The 19,481-nt window shown below is 39.8% G+C and overlaps 1 protein-coding gene across 8 annotated transcripts in view; it reads right to left on the reverse strand.

The window, feature by feature from the left end:
* STAU2 (staufen double-stranded RNA binding protein 2) overlaps positions 1-19,481 on the reverse strand; it is a 305,778-nt gene that overhangs the window by 98,351 nt on the left and 187,946 nt on the right. For 6 of the 8 annotated variants that reach the window (XM_024765756.1, XM_024765753.1, XM_024765752.1 and 3 more), the window contains one exon: positions 9,231-9,344. The exons of the other annotated variants lie outside the window; for them this stretch is intronic. In XM_024765756.1, the coding sequence (XP_024621524.1) occupies positions 9,231-9,344 (114 nt within the window). The remainder of the gene's footprint in view (positions 1-9,230; positions 9,345-19,481) is intronic. 8 annotated transcript variants of the gene reach the window in all.

The following is a 19,481-nucleotide window of genomic DNA, read 5'->3' on the forward strand; positions in this document are numbered from 1 at the left end:
AAAAAAAAAAAAAAAAAAAAAAAAAAGACAGTAGCCAGGACATGGAAGCAACCTAAGTGTCCATCAACAGATGAATGGATAAAGAAGATGTGACATATCTATACAATGGAATATTACTCAGTCATAAAAAGAAACGAAATTGAGTTATTTGTAGTAAGGTGGATGGACCTAGAGTCTGTCATACAGAATGAAGTAAATCAGAAAGAGAAAAAGAAATACCATATGCTAACACATATATATGGAATCTAAAACAAAAAACAGTTCTGATGAACCTAGGGGCAGGACAGGAATAAAGACACAGACATAGAAAATGGACTTGAGGATGTGGGGAGGGAAAAGGGTAAGCTGGGATGAAGTGAGAGAGTAACATTGACATATATACACTACCAAATGTAAAACAGATAGCTAGTGAGAAGCAGCTGCATAGCACAGGGAGATCAGCTCGGTGCTTTGTGACCACCTAGAGGGGTGGGATAGGGAGGTAAGAGGGAGGAGATATGGGGATATATGTATACGTATAGCTGATTTCCTTTGTTTTACAGCAGAAACTAACACAACATTGTAAAGCAATTATATCCCAATAAAGATGTTAAAAAAAAAAAAGGTTATTTGAACTACTGGACTAGTTAGTGAAATACAAAATGTAAAGAAAAATGATATGATTGAATTCCTTAACTATAAGATATATTTGTGTAAAATGGGAATTTTATATAATAAATGAAAAGCCAGGGGAAGAAATTTTAGTCCTATAATCATGGGATAAGTTTCAGATAGGAGAATATTTTAAAATAAAAAAAATCAACGAATATGAAAGCACTTTCCCCAAACAAACATTTTGATGTACCTTTTTAGTATCTCTCTCAGCATCCTATTTCATAAAAAGTAAACAAAAATCAAGTTATGTGTTGAATTGTGGCAGCTCCAGAACTTCCTAGAAGCTGACAATGGCAGTGATTATACCCTCTCTTTCAAAACTCTATGGCCCTCAGCACTGTGGCTTGATAGTGGAGCAGATGGAACAGTGAAGTTCAAAACTTATACTGAACCTATGTAATACAAAGAATGCCACAACCCTATCGCAGGTACCTCTAGGATAATGCAGTGAGGGCTGTTGTTATGCAACGTCACTCCTAAGTGTCCCTTATATTAATAAAAAGCTGCTTTATTTGTCTTGGGAAATTGTTGCTCAAACCTATGAAGTTTGTGCCTCTTTATGTTCTGAGGGATGCAGTCCCAAATGACACTATGCAGTGAATACTGACTTGTATATTACACTGTGAAATGCTAGAAACAGGAGGCAGCTCTGGAACTTGAGAAAAGTAATTTAGGCACTGAGAAGGATGTACTCATATGCATGACAGGTTAGAAAAATTCAGTTACAAACAGATCAGTAGAGAAATGAACGGAGATATATGATGGATTCCTGACGACAGTTACGTGGATTCAGAGTATGTAAATGCTCTGAGGTCACATATGGAGGGCGTCAGGATGCTTTCACAAAAAATGTGCCTATAAAGCCACCACCAGAGAAAGCATCCTGGCCAAACATTCCATTTCTCTCACCAATTCTATCAAATGAACCCTACCAAATCCAAGTCATTCTCATTTTTCTTAGAAACTCAATTCATTTCCATCCTATAAATATGTATGGAGTTACTCCTAAGTGCCAGAGCATAGACATGGAGAATACTAAGGCAAAGAATGCACCGCTCTGGACCTCACTGAAGTCCCTGCCCAGTGGGGTAGACCAATGTGGAAACAAATAATGGGAAAACAGTTTGATAAAGGTAATGGTGGGATGATGTAAAAAGTAGGTGTGGGGAAGGCTTATTGACTGGAGTGACATGTTGGCTGCACCTGATGGATAAAACAAAGTTTCTCTTATGAGCAAGGAGAGAACGGTCCAGACAGAGGGAACAGTGCCAATAAAGACAGATGCAAGAGAGCAGGAGACGTGGTAACTCAATATGGCCAGGGTATAAAAGCATGCGTACAAGTTAGGCACAGGGTGAATAGTCAAGGATAAGACTGGAGACATAGGCAGGGACTGAGTCATAATGCCCTTGGATTTCATCCTGTCCAACACACATGTGGCTACTGACCACCTGAAATGTGGCTAGTCCAAAGTGAGATGTATAAAAGAGCACAAAATATCTCAGTAATTTAAAAAGTCGATTACAGTTTGAAATGATACTTTAGATATATTGGGCTAAATAAAATATATTATTAAGATTAAACTTAACAGTTTCTTTTTAGTTTTTAAATGGGTCTACTAGAAAATTTTAAATTACTCATGTGGTATTTTATCCCTCCTGTAGTAGTCCTTGTGGTTGATTCCTCAATAACCCTTTCACCCCAAGCATTTAAACTAATAGTGGTCTCTTTTCTCTTGCCAGTGACTGGTTTAGACATGGGCATGTCACCAACCCAATGCAGGCCTGAGCTACGAAGGAAAGATAGCTGGGGGAGTTCCAGATACACATGTCTTTGCCCCTAAAAGGAGAAAGAAGATGATCAGATCTCGTGTTTTCCTTTGGATGTGGCTATGTGGCCAGTGACACAGAGAACCACTGTGGCCATCTTTCCATGACACAGAGGATAAAGCAGAGGATGGCAGAGTTAAGAAATGAAATAACCCAATTCCCTGCTGACATCACTGAGCTGCTTTATCAACCAACCTTGGAGTTCACCCTTCCTCTGAACTTCCTGTTATGTGAGATAACAAGATTCCTTATTATTTAAGCCCAAATGAGTCAGTTTTTCTGTTACTTGTAGCCAAAAGCATCCTAGCTGATACACTCCATTAGACTAAAGGGCAAGGTAGTAGATGTATTATCATTTAAGACCTTCTAGCACTACAAAAGTTCTGTACATAGTCTACAATCAATCAATGTACTATTGCTATGATAGTATATACTTAGATATGAGAGAAGGCTTTTTCTCTTTTAGTTTTAAATTACTATACAACTGTAAGACATTATGACACAATTACTCAGGCAAAGAGACTTGTAATTAATCAGAAAAAGAACTTTGAGCAGAATTTAATTAATCAAAAGTAGAAGAGAATACCCATAAGATTTGTAAATTGTTAAACTTAATGGTTGCTCTTTGAGAAGTCTGCCTTGAATTCTAGTCAAAGCACACAGGTTGATTGATGTTACTAATCTGGACATAAACCCTTAAAGGCAATGTAGCAGATGAAGCAAATAATCAAATGGTACAGCTTCTACCTCACAGTTACCATGAGAATTAAGCAAAATAATGTATGTCGAGCCTAGCTCAATATATAGTAGTACATGGTAAACACATTATACATAAATCCGGTTCTTGTTCAAACTAGTAGTTACCAATGGGGAGGGGGAAGGGAGGAGAGGCAAGATGGAGGTAGGGGATAAAGAGGTACAAACTACTATGTGTAAAATAAATAAGCTACAAGGATATATCGTACACCACAGGGAGTATAGCCAATGTTTTCCAAAAACTATCAATGGAGTATAACCTTTAAAAATTGTGAATCACTATGCTGTGTACCTGAAAGCTGTATAATATTGTAAGTCAACTATACCTCAATAATAAAAAAAAAAAAGAAAAGAAATTTGGTTGTTTCTTTTCTCTTGTAAAATTGTTGATTTTTCAAATTCTAAGTAATGTGTCAAGTATGCACTGTCAGTTACTCTATACAATAACCTCACTTTGTGATGACTAGGGTCAGATTACAGCAAATACTAATAGACATGTTATACTTCACTGGCTAGTTAGTACTTGATTAGGTGGTTGATTTATTAGTTCATTCTTTTATTTATACGAAGCAGGTGAGTTCCAGAGCTAACCTGAACAAAATAAGGTAGGGAGTGACAACGCTATTAACCAGGAATTAAGCTATAGTATTCTGACTAACCTATGCCTGCTTACCTAGTATTTGTGAAATGGTGAGATTAGGAATTCAGTGTGAATGAGATGAATAAAAAGAAAATACAGGGCTTCCCTGGTGGCGCAGTGGTTGAGGGTCCGCCTGCCGATGCAGGGGACACGGGTTCGTGCCCCGGTCCGGGAAGATCCCACATGCCGCAGAGCGGCTGGGCCCGTGAGCCATGGCCGCTGAGACTGCGCGTCCGGAGCCTGTGCTCCGCAACGGGAGAGGCCACAACAGTGAGAGGCCAGCGTACCGCAAAAAAAAAAAGAAAAACAAACAGAAAACAAGAAAATATAAAGACAAGGAAGGAAGTTTATGACTCTGAGGCTGTAACAGAAGGTGACTGGTGTAATTAAAAGAGACAGAGAGGGAGAGGTACTCAGTAACATTTAAGAATGATGAAGAAAAGAAAAAAAAGAGGTACTGATAGAAAGGGTATCGGGCCAGGAGAGAGTACCCATAGTATCTGCTGAGTTATACCAAGACAGGATATTCTAAAATCCTTTCTGCAGTACTACAAACAATTTTGCTTTACTAATATACACTATACAATATAAATTTAATTTCCAAATAGGATATACTGAAAAATACTCAACAAAACCCTCACTAGCTCAATCTTAACAAATAAGTGTGTCTTTTTAAATTCAATTTATGAATAAGGATGATGGCTCTTCATTGAAACCATATGATCTATAAATTTTAAATTTCACAAGATGATTGGTTCAGCAGGCTCTAAGAAGTTATTTATCTAGCTTATTACAAGGATTGTCAGTCAGTTATCTTTGGATGCTCTAGAATCTAGTGCAGGATTCCCACGTAGTTGTTCAGTTAACAAATGTGTCTAAAAAAATCAACATCTATAAACTTAAACTACATTTATATTCTGGACAACTAAACATTCTAAACTAATGTGAATTTATAATATCACATTTACTGTGATGAATAAGGCAAACACCTGTAGAACATTCTCACCCAAACACGTGGGGACCTCCAGGCAGACACCGCCCTGAATGACTGTCCACTGCTTGGATGAGAATTCAGAGTTCCCAAACAGGAAACACTGGCCGACAGACCCTTTCCCTAAAGTCAGACAGTGGCAGGCTGAGACCAGTCTTTGGAGACGAATAATTATTCTAGGAGGTCTGAAGGCAAGCCTTAACTAGCCACTGGTATTCGAAGGAGCTCTAAACCAGGCTATTAGTTAAATATAGTGTGTTTCCCAGGTGGACCCAACACACAGCGAATACAGGAAAGGGGACGCCATCGTTCCACATTTCCTTGGGATCAATACCACATGAGTGGCTGATAAAAGAATGAGTTCGGCTTTTTGTAAAGTTAGGCTTATTGAGGTAGAATCTTCAAACAGTAAGATTTACCCCTTTTAGTGTCCAGTTCTGTGGGTTTGATAAATGCATACAGTTGTGTTTCTACCGCCACAATCAAGATACAGTACATTTCCATCATCCCCCAAAACTCTGTCCTGACACTTTAGGGTCAATCCCTCCCCATCCCCTGGCAACCACCGATCCATCTAGAGTTTTGCCTTTTCCAGAATGTCATACACATCAAACCTACCGCAGTCTTTTGAGTCTGGTTTCTTTCATCCATTACAATGTAACTGGCAACAAGGCCAGTGAGACTGGGAGGGAGTGAAAAGGAGAATGGCAGGAATTGAAATTGGAGAGGTGGAGGGGGCCAAACCACACAGGAACTTGTATGCCATAACAAAAGTTTTGGATTTATAATAGGTGTGATGAGAAGCCACTGGAAGTTTCTAAGTCGCTGGGTAACGTGACTGAATGATTGTCTTAAAAATAATTTTGGCTACTGGGTGGCAGACAGCCCATAGCGGAACAAAAATAGAAAAAGGAAGCCAGTTTAGAGACTACTGCAGTGGTCTGGATTAAAAGTGCTAGTGACTTAAACTAGAATGGTAACCCTGGAGGTGGTGACAAGTGGTCAGATCAGAGATGTAATTTAGAGGAAGAGATGCTAGGACCAGATGTGGCACGTGAAGGGGAGAGAGGAGGCGAAGATGCTTCAAGGGGGCTTGGCCCCAGCAACAAGGTAGATGGTCGTTTACCGGGATGGATAAAAGAAAAAGGAGATAAAAGATAAAAGCAAGGAAAAGCAGGTTTGGGAGGGGGGCAAGGGAGAATTAAGAGCTCCATACATTTCGACATCACCAGCATATAGATACTGAATCTCTTCCCCAACCATTTTGCATATCTATATTGACCTTGATAGAGAAATTTCACTTAATGGTCCCTGTCCTATACAGTGAGGGAATGCACTGGTAATACGTTCAGTCTCCACTTCATTGGGTTCCTAGCGCTGAACATATTTTTAATTAAGAAGCTGTAAACTCTATTCAATACTCTGTAATGACCCATATGGGAATCGAATCTGAAAAAGACTGGATATACGCATATGTATAACTGATTCACTTTGCTGTACATCTGAAACTAACACAACACTGTAAATCAACTATACTCCAATAAAAATTAATTTGAAAAAATTAAAAAATATCACAGTGAGGGAAGACTGTACTAACATACGTGGCGATGCCAACAATGTTAACCTAAAATAAACATTGGGAGCTCCAACACCAAAAAAAAAAGTAAGATAAGCTGTAAAGGTTCAAGGCTAGAGAGTTCTTCCATTTCTCACCTCCATTTTCTATACAGATAAGAACAACCTGAGTTTCATAGGAAGGATTGCCTCTACATTTTACATATCCTTTTTTTTTTCAGAATACTTATTCTCTTGTTCAACTGCAGTGGCTCAAATAATGTCTTTTAAATAACAGTAATTTTTCTTGCTTTAAAGTGCTTTCCTGTTTTCTAGTATTTACAAATTAACAGGTGAGAAAGCATTCAGTGGCCCATCTTTTCCAACTTACGAGGTCAAATTTATGCTTTTGGTATGGTGAAGGAGTAACTCTTGCTTAGACAGACCCTTCGTTTTTCTACATTTTCAACACAATGTAGAAAAGCCAGAGGATGTGGAGTAGAGGTTTACTCTGTGTCTGCTCTCCTCAGGGAGCCCAATGATCCAAGCACAAGGGAGGTGCATGGATCACACCACCACCCCCACTTTGCACCTCTGAGGCCACCAAAGTAGAGTGTTTGATATACAGGACAGTCGTTCTAGTCATGGCTCCATTCATCCATCCCTCTATCCATCCACCCATTTGACCATTATCGACACATTTCCTGGAAGTCTCTTTCTTTCATCTTAAAATTTCATGCAAATTTGTCATCTATAATGCAGTTGTATTTACTTTATATAAAAATGTCTTTATTTACTTACCATTGAGTAATTGACACTCCAGATAGATGCAGAATAAGACCATTTTGTACGGTTGTGCAGGTTGTGCACTGCACACCTTGATGGGGAGGGCATTCACACCGTAGTGACTGGATTTATCTATTATGACAATTTTCTGTTGGACAGCAGTAAAATGTTTTGAGGAAGAGGTACCTTTTTTTCTAATTTAAGTGCCATATGGGCTAACTGTAGCCCTGGACTTTGAGTGCCTTGGCATATGGTCTGGGCACATGCCTGAACAGTCTCATTATTTTACTCATGAAGAAGCCAAGTTCCAAGAGGTGAAGAGACAAGGTCCCACGGCTAGTTCCTGGCAACTCTGGGTTCGAGCCCCGTCTCCATTCCCAGTCCAGTGCTCTTTCATAACAATAAACTACCTCCACTAACAGTGAGTTGCTCTTCTCAGGTATGTGGGTTTCTGAGAATGATTTCATTGCTTTGCCTAAGGAGAGACCTTTGCAGGATGGCTGTCTCATGCCGCTCTTGCCATTTGTTTCTGCCATCCGTGGATACAGAGTTAGATACAGCAGCAGCTAGACTTCTTGCCAATTATTCAAAGGTGCTGGAGTGTAAGCTCCGTAGGAGCAGGAACCATGTCTAACATTCTTACCATGTCCTCGGCACCTGGCAAGTAGCTCATTTATAGTTTTATACAGGGAAACGTAATACTTCCTGTTAGCTAGTTTAGCCCCTGTTCCTCAGAGCCCTGCTATACCCTCTTCTGCAGCTGGAGCACACATCAGCGCAAAACCCTGAGAAGCGCTGGAGAGACGTCTAAGCTGCCTCCCAGATCGACATGCTACTAACTGTTTATTACTGGTTGGGCTCATTCAACCAAGAGAAGGAAGATCCGTTATAGAATCATAAAATGGTAGCACTGGAATGAATCTTGTAGGTCAACTAACTCAACTCCCTCATGTAGCATCCTAGGAAACAGAGTCCCGAAGAGATGATAGCATCCACCCAGGTAGCTGTCTGTAGGAGCTTACATATGCTGTGGTTACTTCCTAAAACTCAGATGTTTTGACCAATTAGTTGTTCTTTCCGGAACACCACAATACCTTGCCACCAATCAAATGATGATTGGAAACCCATAATGGCAGGGACATCATGAACTAGAGAGGTATGCCCTTAAGACTGTTTTCCTGTCTGGGCTGGACAATAAACTATGTATTTGAGAAGTTACACTATTAGGCTCTTTTATTCTCTCCATGCAAGGGCACTATTCAGATAGAAAGAAAAAAAGAATCAGGCAAGACTATTGGGAGTTCTCAAATTTACTGGGAAAAGGATATGAAAGTGGGTTATGACTGTTCTGTATGTAAATTAAATGGTTAATTTAAAAAGCACAGCTGGTTAGTCATACAGTAAACTGTGTATGTCTATTAATTTTGACTCCAAACTAGAAATTCTATGGCCTAGGTCATTAGTTTAGTCGAATCTGATGATTATTTTAATTGAAAATATGTATTATAAACAGGATGTATTCTCAAGCTGTTATCTAAACAATCAAAGGAATTTGTTTATTAAGAAAATATACTTTTCAGATTTTTAGCTTTATCTCAGAAACAGAACTTTAAAAGTAAAAACAACACTGGAACTTCATTTTAATAATATCCCAAGTTATAGGATGTATCATAGTGAGACTCCAGTGTTATCTACATTGTTTTGCTGACCCTTCTTTCCATATAAAATTATTAAAAATAAAAATAACACAGGGCAATTACCTCTTCCTTATAAGAGAATTCTATATTTAAATTAATAATGAACCACTAACGAGAAGTCTAAACTAATTTAAATCTCCTAAGGTATCGGTTTCCCAACACGCACACACAAAATCTTGATTTCTCAAAGGTCTAGCAAATGGCACTAGTGGCTAACGTATTAGGGAAAGCAAAGCTGTATGTGTGCACGTAGCTTCCATTCTGATGGTCTCTGATTTCTTAGCTGGGCCATAGTGCAGCAAAATGGCAGTGGCATATTATACCTGGTCATGGCTGGCTTCAATGGAGCTTCCAATAGCATGGAAAGTCATCTGCACAGGGGCTAATGTCAGACAGGTCACACACTCTTTGCCACTTTGTCTATCACAGTAGTGAACCTATAACAGAACACATGCAAATCTGCTGAACACCACTTGTAAGAGGGAGCCAGATGCAACAGGTCCTTTTCAAACGTTCTAGCTTTCAAGAAAAATTTCAAATAATTTATGTAGAACGCAATTCAAATATTTAAAACCTTATTGGGACTTGAAGATCTATGGAAAATCTATTAATTCCATTTTAAGTACTTGCGAAGTTTTAAGAGAGTTTAGGAAATGCTTTGCAGAGTGCTCTACATTAGTATAGCCGGTAGAAAAACTCACAACTAAATGCTACACCCATCTTTTTTTTTTTTTCTTTTTCCAGTACGCGGGCCTCTCACTGTTGTGGCCTCTCCCGTTGCGGACGCGCAGGCTCAGTGGCCATGGCTCACGGGACCAGCCACTCCGCGGCATATGGGATCTTCCCGGACTGGGGCACGAACCCGTGTCCCCTGCATCGGCAGGCGGACTCTCAACCACTGCGCCACCAGGGAAGCCCTACACCCATCTTTTTTGTCCAACTTTTCATAATGTATAAAGGACTCAGGGGTAAGCATAAGTCAAGTTCATTTGAGTCTCATGAAATTTTGTCAACCTGAATTTTCCTCATCTTTGACTCTATGTGTGTGTGATTGCCACCTGATTGGTAGTGACATTCTTCTATTCTACACTATAGTCCCTATAAAATCACTGTTGAATACACACACACACACACACACACACACACATCTCACTACCTCATGCTCTGCTTGAAATTTTGACAGTATAATCAAATTGAATAAAACTGAAATGATTTGAAATGTGCAGATGAAAATAAAGTTACTATAATATCATTTTTCTTTTAGTTACATACAACCAACCATTATTAAAACCACGTGTAAGACACTCTATCAGAGGTAGGGTATGGGGGGCGGGTGGTGGGGGAAGTATGAGTCCATCTGCCCATTGGGAAAATTTCCATCCTTCCCTTTATCTACTTTCAAAAAAGTTCTTTCAAGCAGTGTTTACTTTAATTCTAAGCTAATAAAGTAAAAATAGCGTTGCTTTTGTAATAAATTAATAAAAATACGCCTACAGATGTACATATATACATATAATATGGATCTGACAGAAAACGACGATATAAATCCTAGTCTAATGGTTTAATAATTCAACATTTTTAAACCAGTAAGGTCGTTAAGATTGGCCATCAGTATCCATGAAGGTGGGGAAACTTCCTGGAATCTATAAAAAGTAGTTTAGAGTTCAAATCAAGCCAACATACAAAGCTCTGCTTCCAAAGTACTTTAAAGATTTTGTTATAAAAATATTTCTTCCAAATTAACTTCGGGGAAAAAGATTTGACAACAGTTTGAATTCACTGTACCTCCTGAGCAAATTAAAAGGTCACGGTGTGTATGAGTTCAAGAATGTGGACCTGTTGTTCACTATGCAGCAGTGAAATATGATGGGGGAAAATGAAACTTAACACGTAACAGGTTTATGCAAAAGCCAATCAGTGGTGACGCTGTAATAGATCCAGTTCACAACCATTTATGGTACAGTTAAAATATTATGTCTGATATAGTGCTATCATAAAACATGCTTTTTAGAATAAAATATAATCACCCTTTGACATCAAATGAAAGTCTATATGAAAGACACGACACTCTCCTAAATATCCAAATTGACAGCGAACACACTCATACATCAGCCAACTTACTGCAGCTTTATTTTTTCTTCTAGAGAAACGAAAATTAGGAAGGACAAAAATAGCACAAGACAGTCCCAGTCAAAAAATAAATTTCAAACTTCATTTCCATCAGTGGCTTGGATACTGTGACTGAAAGAGTTGACTTTTCTCCTAATTCACTGTGAGCCTGCAATACCCTAGAGAATATTATATATCCTGCAGGCATTAAATATTACTGTACATGTAGAACTCATACATACAAGGTAAATACCAAGGTGCAAGTTTCCACACAGCTCCAAAGAAAATGTCACAGCACCCAGCAAATGTGACAGAGATTGCTAACTGTCCTCCAATATTTTTCCACAGTAATTCTTAGCTGGGCACAGAGTAAAGATATTTCCCAGGTTCCCTTGTAGCTATGCTTAGTAGCTGTGACTGAGGAGAATGTAGATGAAAATTCTGCGGTAGCTTTCTGGAAACTTTTCAGAGATTTCAGGTGTGTGCCTTTGGCTCTTCTTCACCTGTTCTGCTGCTTGGAAATGTGGACATGACCATCTTTGACCATGAGGACAAGGGCCGAAACTTAGAGATGGCAGAGTGGTGAGCTGCAGGGAGCGTGGGTCCCTGAAGAGCTTCATGGACCAGAAGCATGACACTGGCCCTAGACTGCAAGCTGATGGACCTTTATGTGAGGGAAGAATATACATCTCTGTTGTTTAAGTCGCTGGGCTTTTTCTTACTCACAGAAGAACCTGATCCCACTGAGATTTTTCCTATTGCTCCCAAACTGACACCAGGACCCACAGCCAACAACAAAAGGAGCTCTAGGGAGCTGCCGACATCTAGGGCCAGGTCTTATTCTCTCTTCCCACCTGCTTGTTAATAGTCAGCAGAACTGGTCCAACCATAAAGAATACAAAGAGGCACTAGGAAAAGGCAGGTGAGTGGGAGGGGATCATTTGGCTGTCGGCCTTATGAGGAATACGATATTTCCTGTGAGCGGGGCAGCTCTAAGAAAACAGCTGACGGAGATGAGGAGTACCTATATGAAAGGGAGACAAATTTCGTCCCCTGGCAGTAGGTTTGCTGAGAATTGAACCTATAGGTCCTCACCGAAAAGAAATCTTTTTTTTTTTTTTGCGGTACGCGGGCCTCTCACTGTTGTGGCCTCTCCCCTTGCACAGGCTCCGGACGCGCAGGCTCAGCGGCCATGGCTCACGGGCCCAGCCGCTCCGCGGCATGTGGGATCTTCCTAGACCGGGGCACGAACCCGTGTCCCCTGCATCGGCAGGCGGACTCCCAACCACTGCGCCACCAGGGAAGCCCCGAAAAGAAATCTTGACCGAGTCTGATGTATGTCCCTAGCCATTTGGAAGCAGATGAAAATATAGAGACTGAGTTTGGAGATATCTGAGAGCTTGCTGAAGGAGCCCTAGGCACACAGTATCCCTGAAAACAAAAAAGGATGAAGGAAGATGCTCACGTAGATCCCCATGGCCCTTGGAGGGAATGAAAAAGTGTCTCAGCAGAAGCCAAGGGGCTACTCAGGCCAAGCAAAGTGACACCTACCAACAGCAGGGCCAGGGGCATGCACCACTGGTAACGCCCAAAGGAAACATGGCTGCCCTTCAGGAACAGAGGGAATTGGGAGAAACTAAACACTGCGTCAAGAAAATCATGAACAGTAACTACAGATGGAGTATAAACCTTAGAGATTGTGTATCACTATACTGTACACCTGTAACTTACATAACATTGCACAGCAACTATACTTCAATAAAGAAAAAAGAAGAAAAAAAAAGATGAACGTCATCTATGTGGAAGCCAGCAATGGATGAAACCAGGCTAAGGGTGGCACCCTCCCCTCTCCTAGTCCACCTCTCAGGCTTCCAACATCAGAGTAACTAGGTCATGAAACAGAGGTAGAGTGTGGAGGAAGCTGTCTCAGAAGCAGATCAAGCTCCTACCCCACTAACCACAAATATTCAAAGGTGCTGGCGTGAGAGGATAACCAAAAGAAATCACCGTATACCCTCCTTCCCCTACGTGTCTTGAACCAAAACAACTGGCTGGCAATGGGGGGACATGAGCTTGGAGTTTTACGGTGAACTGGACTAGATTTTGTAAAGCTAAAGGTAACTAGAAAACTATGGGATTGGCCAAAGATATAAAGAAACATGAACGGGAGAGTTGACACAGCATGGGGGAAAGTGGTGACTAGAGAAATAGTCATTCCATGTTTATCCCCTCACTGCACTGAGACTGTACCCCTCAAACAGATAAAAATACGTAAAAAATATAGAGGACACAATTTCAAATTAAACAAAAATTAATAATATATAGGTAAAAAGCCTTAAGAAAGAATCATACTTTACACAATCAATCCCTCATAAAAACAAGTTTGATATGGCTCCTCAGTTATTTATTTTCTTCTTGGACATAAAAACGATTAGAGTTCATAAAATTGTGAATTTCAAAAAAAAGAAATGTGTGGGGCTTCCCTGGTGGCGCACTGGTCGAGAGTCCACCTGCCGATGCAGGGGACACGGGTTCGTGACCCGGTCCGGGAATATCCCACGTGCCGCGGAGTGGCTGGGCCCGTGAGCCATGGCCGCTGAGCCTGCGCGTCCGGAGCCTGTGCTCCGCAACAGGAGAGGCCACAGCAGTGAGAGGCCCGCGTATCGCAAAAAAAAAATAAAGAAATGTGTGAATGACATTTTAGAATTCATCCTTCTAAATCGAAAAATGCTTCCTATGATTCAAAGCATCAGCAGAAGCCAGGAATCTTAGAACTCTAGGCTAAAACAATTAGGGTAATAAAACTCCATTACACTCTATAAAGCACAAATCTTCAGGACTGATGGGTGAAATGTTTCTGCTACAACAAAGCACTGTTTCTACAAACATGGCCCTAAAATTTCCAATATACAATGTCATGGGCCTTGATTTTGATGAAAGATAATTTTAGAAGATTACAGAAGTCATCTCCTATGTTGATTTTAAGATTCATTGCTTATGAATCATATCATTTTGCTATCTTTCATACTCTAAAATGTAAGCAACTAATCTTGATATTTTACACTGTTGCAGCACTTGCTCTGGATTTAAAACACCATCAACCACAGCAAATTGACATTTCGTTTCTTTCTCATGGACTTACAAAAATTATTCCACTGAAAGATGGGTCAGAAATTTCAATATATGTAAATTAAATAATGTGGCTTCCTTTGAAATTTGAAAATCTATAATAATTTTTATTTTAAAATAAGTTCCCTAGTTTGATTTGTAATCATATAAACCCAGATGAGATGCTATAATTGAGCATTCTGATGATGATTTTGCCTGTCTAGTAGAGATTTCTTCTTCTTGAAAGGAGAGATACAAATCACTTCAACTATTCAGATAACTTACAAAATAAAGAATTCAAAGCTACTCAATTTGTGATGTTTTGTTTAAATGGCAAATCTTGACTTGATTTGAATAAATAATCCCATTCCTTAAAAAAAAAGAAAAGAAATAAAGAAAAATGCTATAAGCTTTAAAATAATTTACATGAAAAGCTATGTATGCAAACTTTTTTCATGCCCATCTGAAAACATGAGGGGGGCATTCAAATGAAAATTTAAATTTCCTTCCCCCTACCTCCCAAAAAAGTTGAATCAAATTGTTTCCTGCAGGGCTGAGAAATTCCCTGATGTTGTAGGACTACTAAATATTTTACTAATCTCATCAGGGAACTGGTTAACTGCTTGTCTGTTAGATGTTTTTAACGGCCACCCCCCGTGGGACAAAAATGAAGAGGTGTGAAAAAGATCCACGTTCAAAGAAAGCTGCTCATTAGATCATTAAGGAAAGATAAAGGCCTGTACGTTCACATGTGAGAACACAATCACTATCAAGAAAACATGCTTGATTAGCACACCTCGGGTTCACGGGTTTACTCCAAAGCAGCAGGCAGGGATCACACTGCTGCAGGTATGCATAGAAGCCCTGCAAGGAGGGGTAAAGACAGCAAGGAGCTAAAGGGCAACAGTTCGGTACCAGATCTTACGACACTCAAAACATGCTTGATTCTTGCAGAGCCTGCACACTAGCTATACAAAAGACCTAAATCTTTATTAACACGAAAATCAGCATATTCTTGGCAAAGCACTAAAACAACACTGCGTGACAAATATTACACTAGTTAAGTAGGGTAAACTGGTATTAAACATTTCTTACCTACTTTTTTAGATGACTTGAGAACATGTAAACCATCTTACTTATTTGGGTTAACTACAGGCAACAGTACAAATCTATGTTATTATCTATTTATAATTATCGAATTCATTTTAAAGTAATAAATAAAAATAAAAAAATAAAAGGAGTTTCTCCATGAAAAGCACTTAGAACAATGCCTGGCTTATGGTTAGCATTAAAATAAATATTAGTCTTATTATTAGAATAACACATCCCATGATAATACAATAAAAGATATGACATGATGTATAATTATGAAGAATAATATTACATTAGGATAATGTCTGTCACTGACTTTCCCTAAAGCTTCTTTCCCCAATCCTTTTCATAACTAAAGGCAAGTCCTTTGTAACTAAAATGTAAACATATATTTAACATGTTCAGTCATGTATTGAGTGTTTTAACTGTATGAGTAATCTGTTTTACTCTGCATGCAATATGCTTGTCACATTAATGCCTCGAAAGGGACAAGTGAATGAATGAAATCACATTATACAGACTGAGACTCAACTTGTAATTATCTTTTCTCTCTTTTGGAAATTCTATGCTTAGGAAAAGCTTTGAAAATTACATGCCTATATTTGGTGTACAAAATCTACCAGTGATGTACTGATTTATTTCTAGTATAAGTCACAGATAAAAACTAACAAATGCAACAACAGATGTGCTGTCAGGATTGTTAAGGAAGATAACTGCATTCTTTTTTTTTTTTTGGCGGTACGTGGGCCTCTCACTGTTGTGGCCTCTCACATTGCGGAGCACAGGCTCCGGACGCGCAGGCTCAGCGGCCATGGTTCACGGGCCCAGCCGCTCCGCGGCATGTGGGATCCTCCCAGACCGGGGCACGAACCCATGTCCCCTGCATTGGCAGGCGGACTCACAACCACTGCGCCACCAGGGAAGCCCCTGCATTCTTACTTTAAGTGATGAGTTTGTACATGACACAGATCCTAAATTTTTGTTCACTGCTTTTCTGTTTCCATTGACTATGCCAGTGAAGGTCTAATGAGGCAGCTAATTAAGATGTAAATTATATATATACACACACACAAATATAGTTACTTTAGTTTTACACTTCCCTCAAAAGAAAACACTAGGTGATTTTTAAGTCGATTACACATCTACCAGAAAAAGAGCCTCCCTCTTTTATATAGTATGTACTCATGCTTTGATATACTCACACACATCCATTTACAAGCTGCATTAAAATCTACAGGCTTGGGACTTCCTTGGTGGTCCAGTGGTTAAGAATCCACCTTCTAATGCAGGGGACATGGGTTTGATCCCTGATTGGGGAACTAAGATCCTACATGCCACGGTGCAACTAAGCCCACGCCCTGCAACTACTGAGCACACAAGCGAGTCACAACTACAGAGTCCATGTGCTCTGGAGCCGGCACACCACAACTAGAGAGAAGCCCTTGCACTGCAACGAAAGATCCCTCACGCCGCACTGAAGATCCCACGTGCCACAACTAAGACCCGACACACCCAAAACTAAAATAAATAAATAAATTTTTTTTTTTTAAAAATCATTAAAATCTACAGGCTTTGCAAATAAATAACCTTGTTTTTCCTGTTGGAATGTGTTTTTGTAACATCTTTATTGGAGTATAATTGCTTTACAATGGTGTGTTAGTTTCTGCTTTATTACAAAGTGAATCAGTTATACATATACATATATCCCCATATCTCCTCCTTCTTGTGTCTCCCCGCCAACCTCCCTACCCACCCCTCTAGGTGGTCACAAAGCACCAAGCTGATCTCCCTGTGCTATGCAGCTGCTTCCCACTAGCTATCTATTTTATATTTCGTAGTGTATATATGGCCATGCCACTCTCTAACTTCCTCCCAGCTTACCCTTCCCCCACCCCATGTCCTCAAGTCCATTCTCTAGTAGGTCTGCGTCTTTATTCCTGTCCTGCCCCTAGGTTTTTCAGAACTGTTTTTTTTTTCTTAGACTCCATATACATTATGTGTTAGCATACGGTATTTGTTTTTCTCTTTCTGACTTACTTCACTCTGTATGACAGGCTTTAGGTCCATCCACCTTGCTACAAGTAACTCAATCAATTTCGTTTCTTTTTATGGCTGAGTAATATTCCATTGTAATATATGTGCCACATCTTCTTTATCTATTCATCTGTTGATGGACACTTGGGTTGCTTCCATGTCCTGGCTTTTGTAAATAGAGCTGCAGTGAACATTGTGGGGTGGTACATGACTATTTCTGAATTATGGTTTTCTCAGGGTATATGCCCAGTAGTGGGATTGCTGGGTCATATGGTAGTTCTATTTTTAGTTTTTTAAGGAACCTCCATACTGTTCTCCATAGTGGCTGTATCAATTTACATTCCCACCAACAGTGCAAGAGGGTTCCCTTTTCTCCACACCCTCTCCAGCATTTATTGTTTGTAGATTTTTTGATGATGGCCATTCTAACTGGTATGAGGTGATACCTGATTGTAGTTTTGATTTGCATTTCTCTAATGATTAGTGATGTTCAGCATTTTTCCATGTGCTTGTTGGCAATCTGTATACCTTCTTTGGAGAAATGTCTATGCAGGTCTTCTGCCTAAAGAAGTTGTTTGTTTTGATACTGAGCTGCTTGTAAATTTTGGAGATTAATCCTTTGCAGTTGCTTCATTTGCAAATATTTTCTCCCATTCTGAGGGTTGCCTTTTCATCTTGTTTTTATTTTCCTTTGCTGTGCAAAAGCTTTTAAGAGAAATAACTTTTTAACAAGGAAATCTTTTTCCAAGGTCAAAGGAAAATTACAGTTATACAGGCACTCAGTGTACCACCAAAGTCAAACATGAAAAATCTTCTCCCAAGAAGGCCAAACAATTCTACTACTTTTCATGCATTAAAATTCTGCTGTATTTACTATCACTTCAAAAAGTGGGTATCAAAGACCTTACAAATCTTTTCATTACATACTGGTTTAGTTCATAACGGCATTTAATTTTTTTTTACAAAAATATTGGAATATATTCTTCCTACTCAGGAATTACAGCTTTTAGAAACATACTATATTTGTTTTTAAAATATAATGAAATTCATGATGAAAAGACCATTTATGACTTCTGCTTCCAAACAAGATGGAATAGATTTACTTTTCCCTATTCTTTCTGCTAAGCATAAGTAAAATCCCTTGATATATACATAAAACAAACATAAGAGGACTCAGAAAGGTACAGAGAAAGAGGAAGACCCTGTAGGGATTTCATGACCCAAGGAACAACACAGTGGTGAATTCCTGGTTTTTCTTTTTGTCTTATTTATCCTGGACTGGGTGCTAGAATAGTTAGCACCCTGTAAATGTCAGTGGGTATAGGAAAAGAAGCCGCAAGAAAGCCTGCTCTCTCTAACCAAAGGGCCAGAAAACGAATAACGTAAGCAAGAGAGAAAATGTTTAGACAATAATGGCCCTCCTCCAGTCAAACACCACTAAAAAGTGGCACACCCCCGCATCCTCAGCCCCATCAGCAAACGTCAACTGGGGAGCCTAGACTTCCACTCTTGCCAGACTGGAATGAGGTAACCCAATCGCCTACTAAGGCGATGACACGACACAGAAGGCTGAATGAGGAGTCAAGACTTTCGTACCTGCTGTTTTCCCAGGCTTTCCAACTTTATCTGGTAATGTTGGGCACCCTACCCCTTCTCACTGGAGCGGTATCAGGGGGGCATGGTGGAGGGTCAGGACTTCCGCACCATCCATCTGTAACAAGTCCCCTTCCTCGCACCAGGCTGTCAACAGAGGCTAAGTGGGGAAAATGAACTTCTACCCATACCTGGTAATAAAAAGACAGCACTCCAATACCCAACTTGGCATACTGCCAGAGGAGGCTTACTGAAACAGAATATTTAAATAAGATACAGAGACTTATTATACCCATAATGTCCGGGATTCAACAGAAAATCATTCATTATATCAAGAACCAGAATAATCTCAACTTGAATAAGAAAAGACAATCATGAGATGCCAACACCAAGACAGCATATTTGTTAAACTTATCTGACAAGTGTTTTAAAGCAGCTATCATAAAAATGCTTCAAAAAGCAACGACAGGGGCTTCCCTGGTGGCGCAGTGGTTGAGAGTCCACCTGCCGATGCAGGGAACACAGGTTCGTGCCCCGGTCCGGGAAGATCCCACATGCCGTGGAGTGGCTAGGCCCGTGAGCCATGGCCGCCAAGCCTGTGTGTCCGGAGCCTGTGCTCCGCAATGGGAGAGGCCACA

Source organism: Neophocaena asiaeorientalis, unplaced genomic scaffold (genome assembly GCF_003031525.2).
Source record: "Neophocaena asiaeorientalis asiaeorientalis breed wild unplaced genomic scaffold, Neophocaena_asiaeorientalis_V1.1 scaffold417, whole genome shotgun sequence".
Taxonomy (NCBI): Eukaryota; Metazoa; Chordata; class Mammalia; order Artiodactyla; family Phocoenidae; genus Neophocaena; species Neophocaena asiaeorientalis.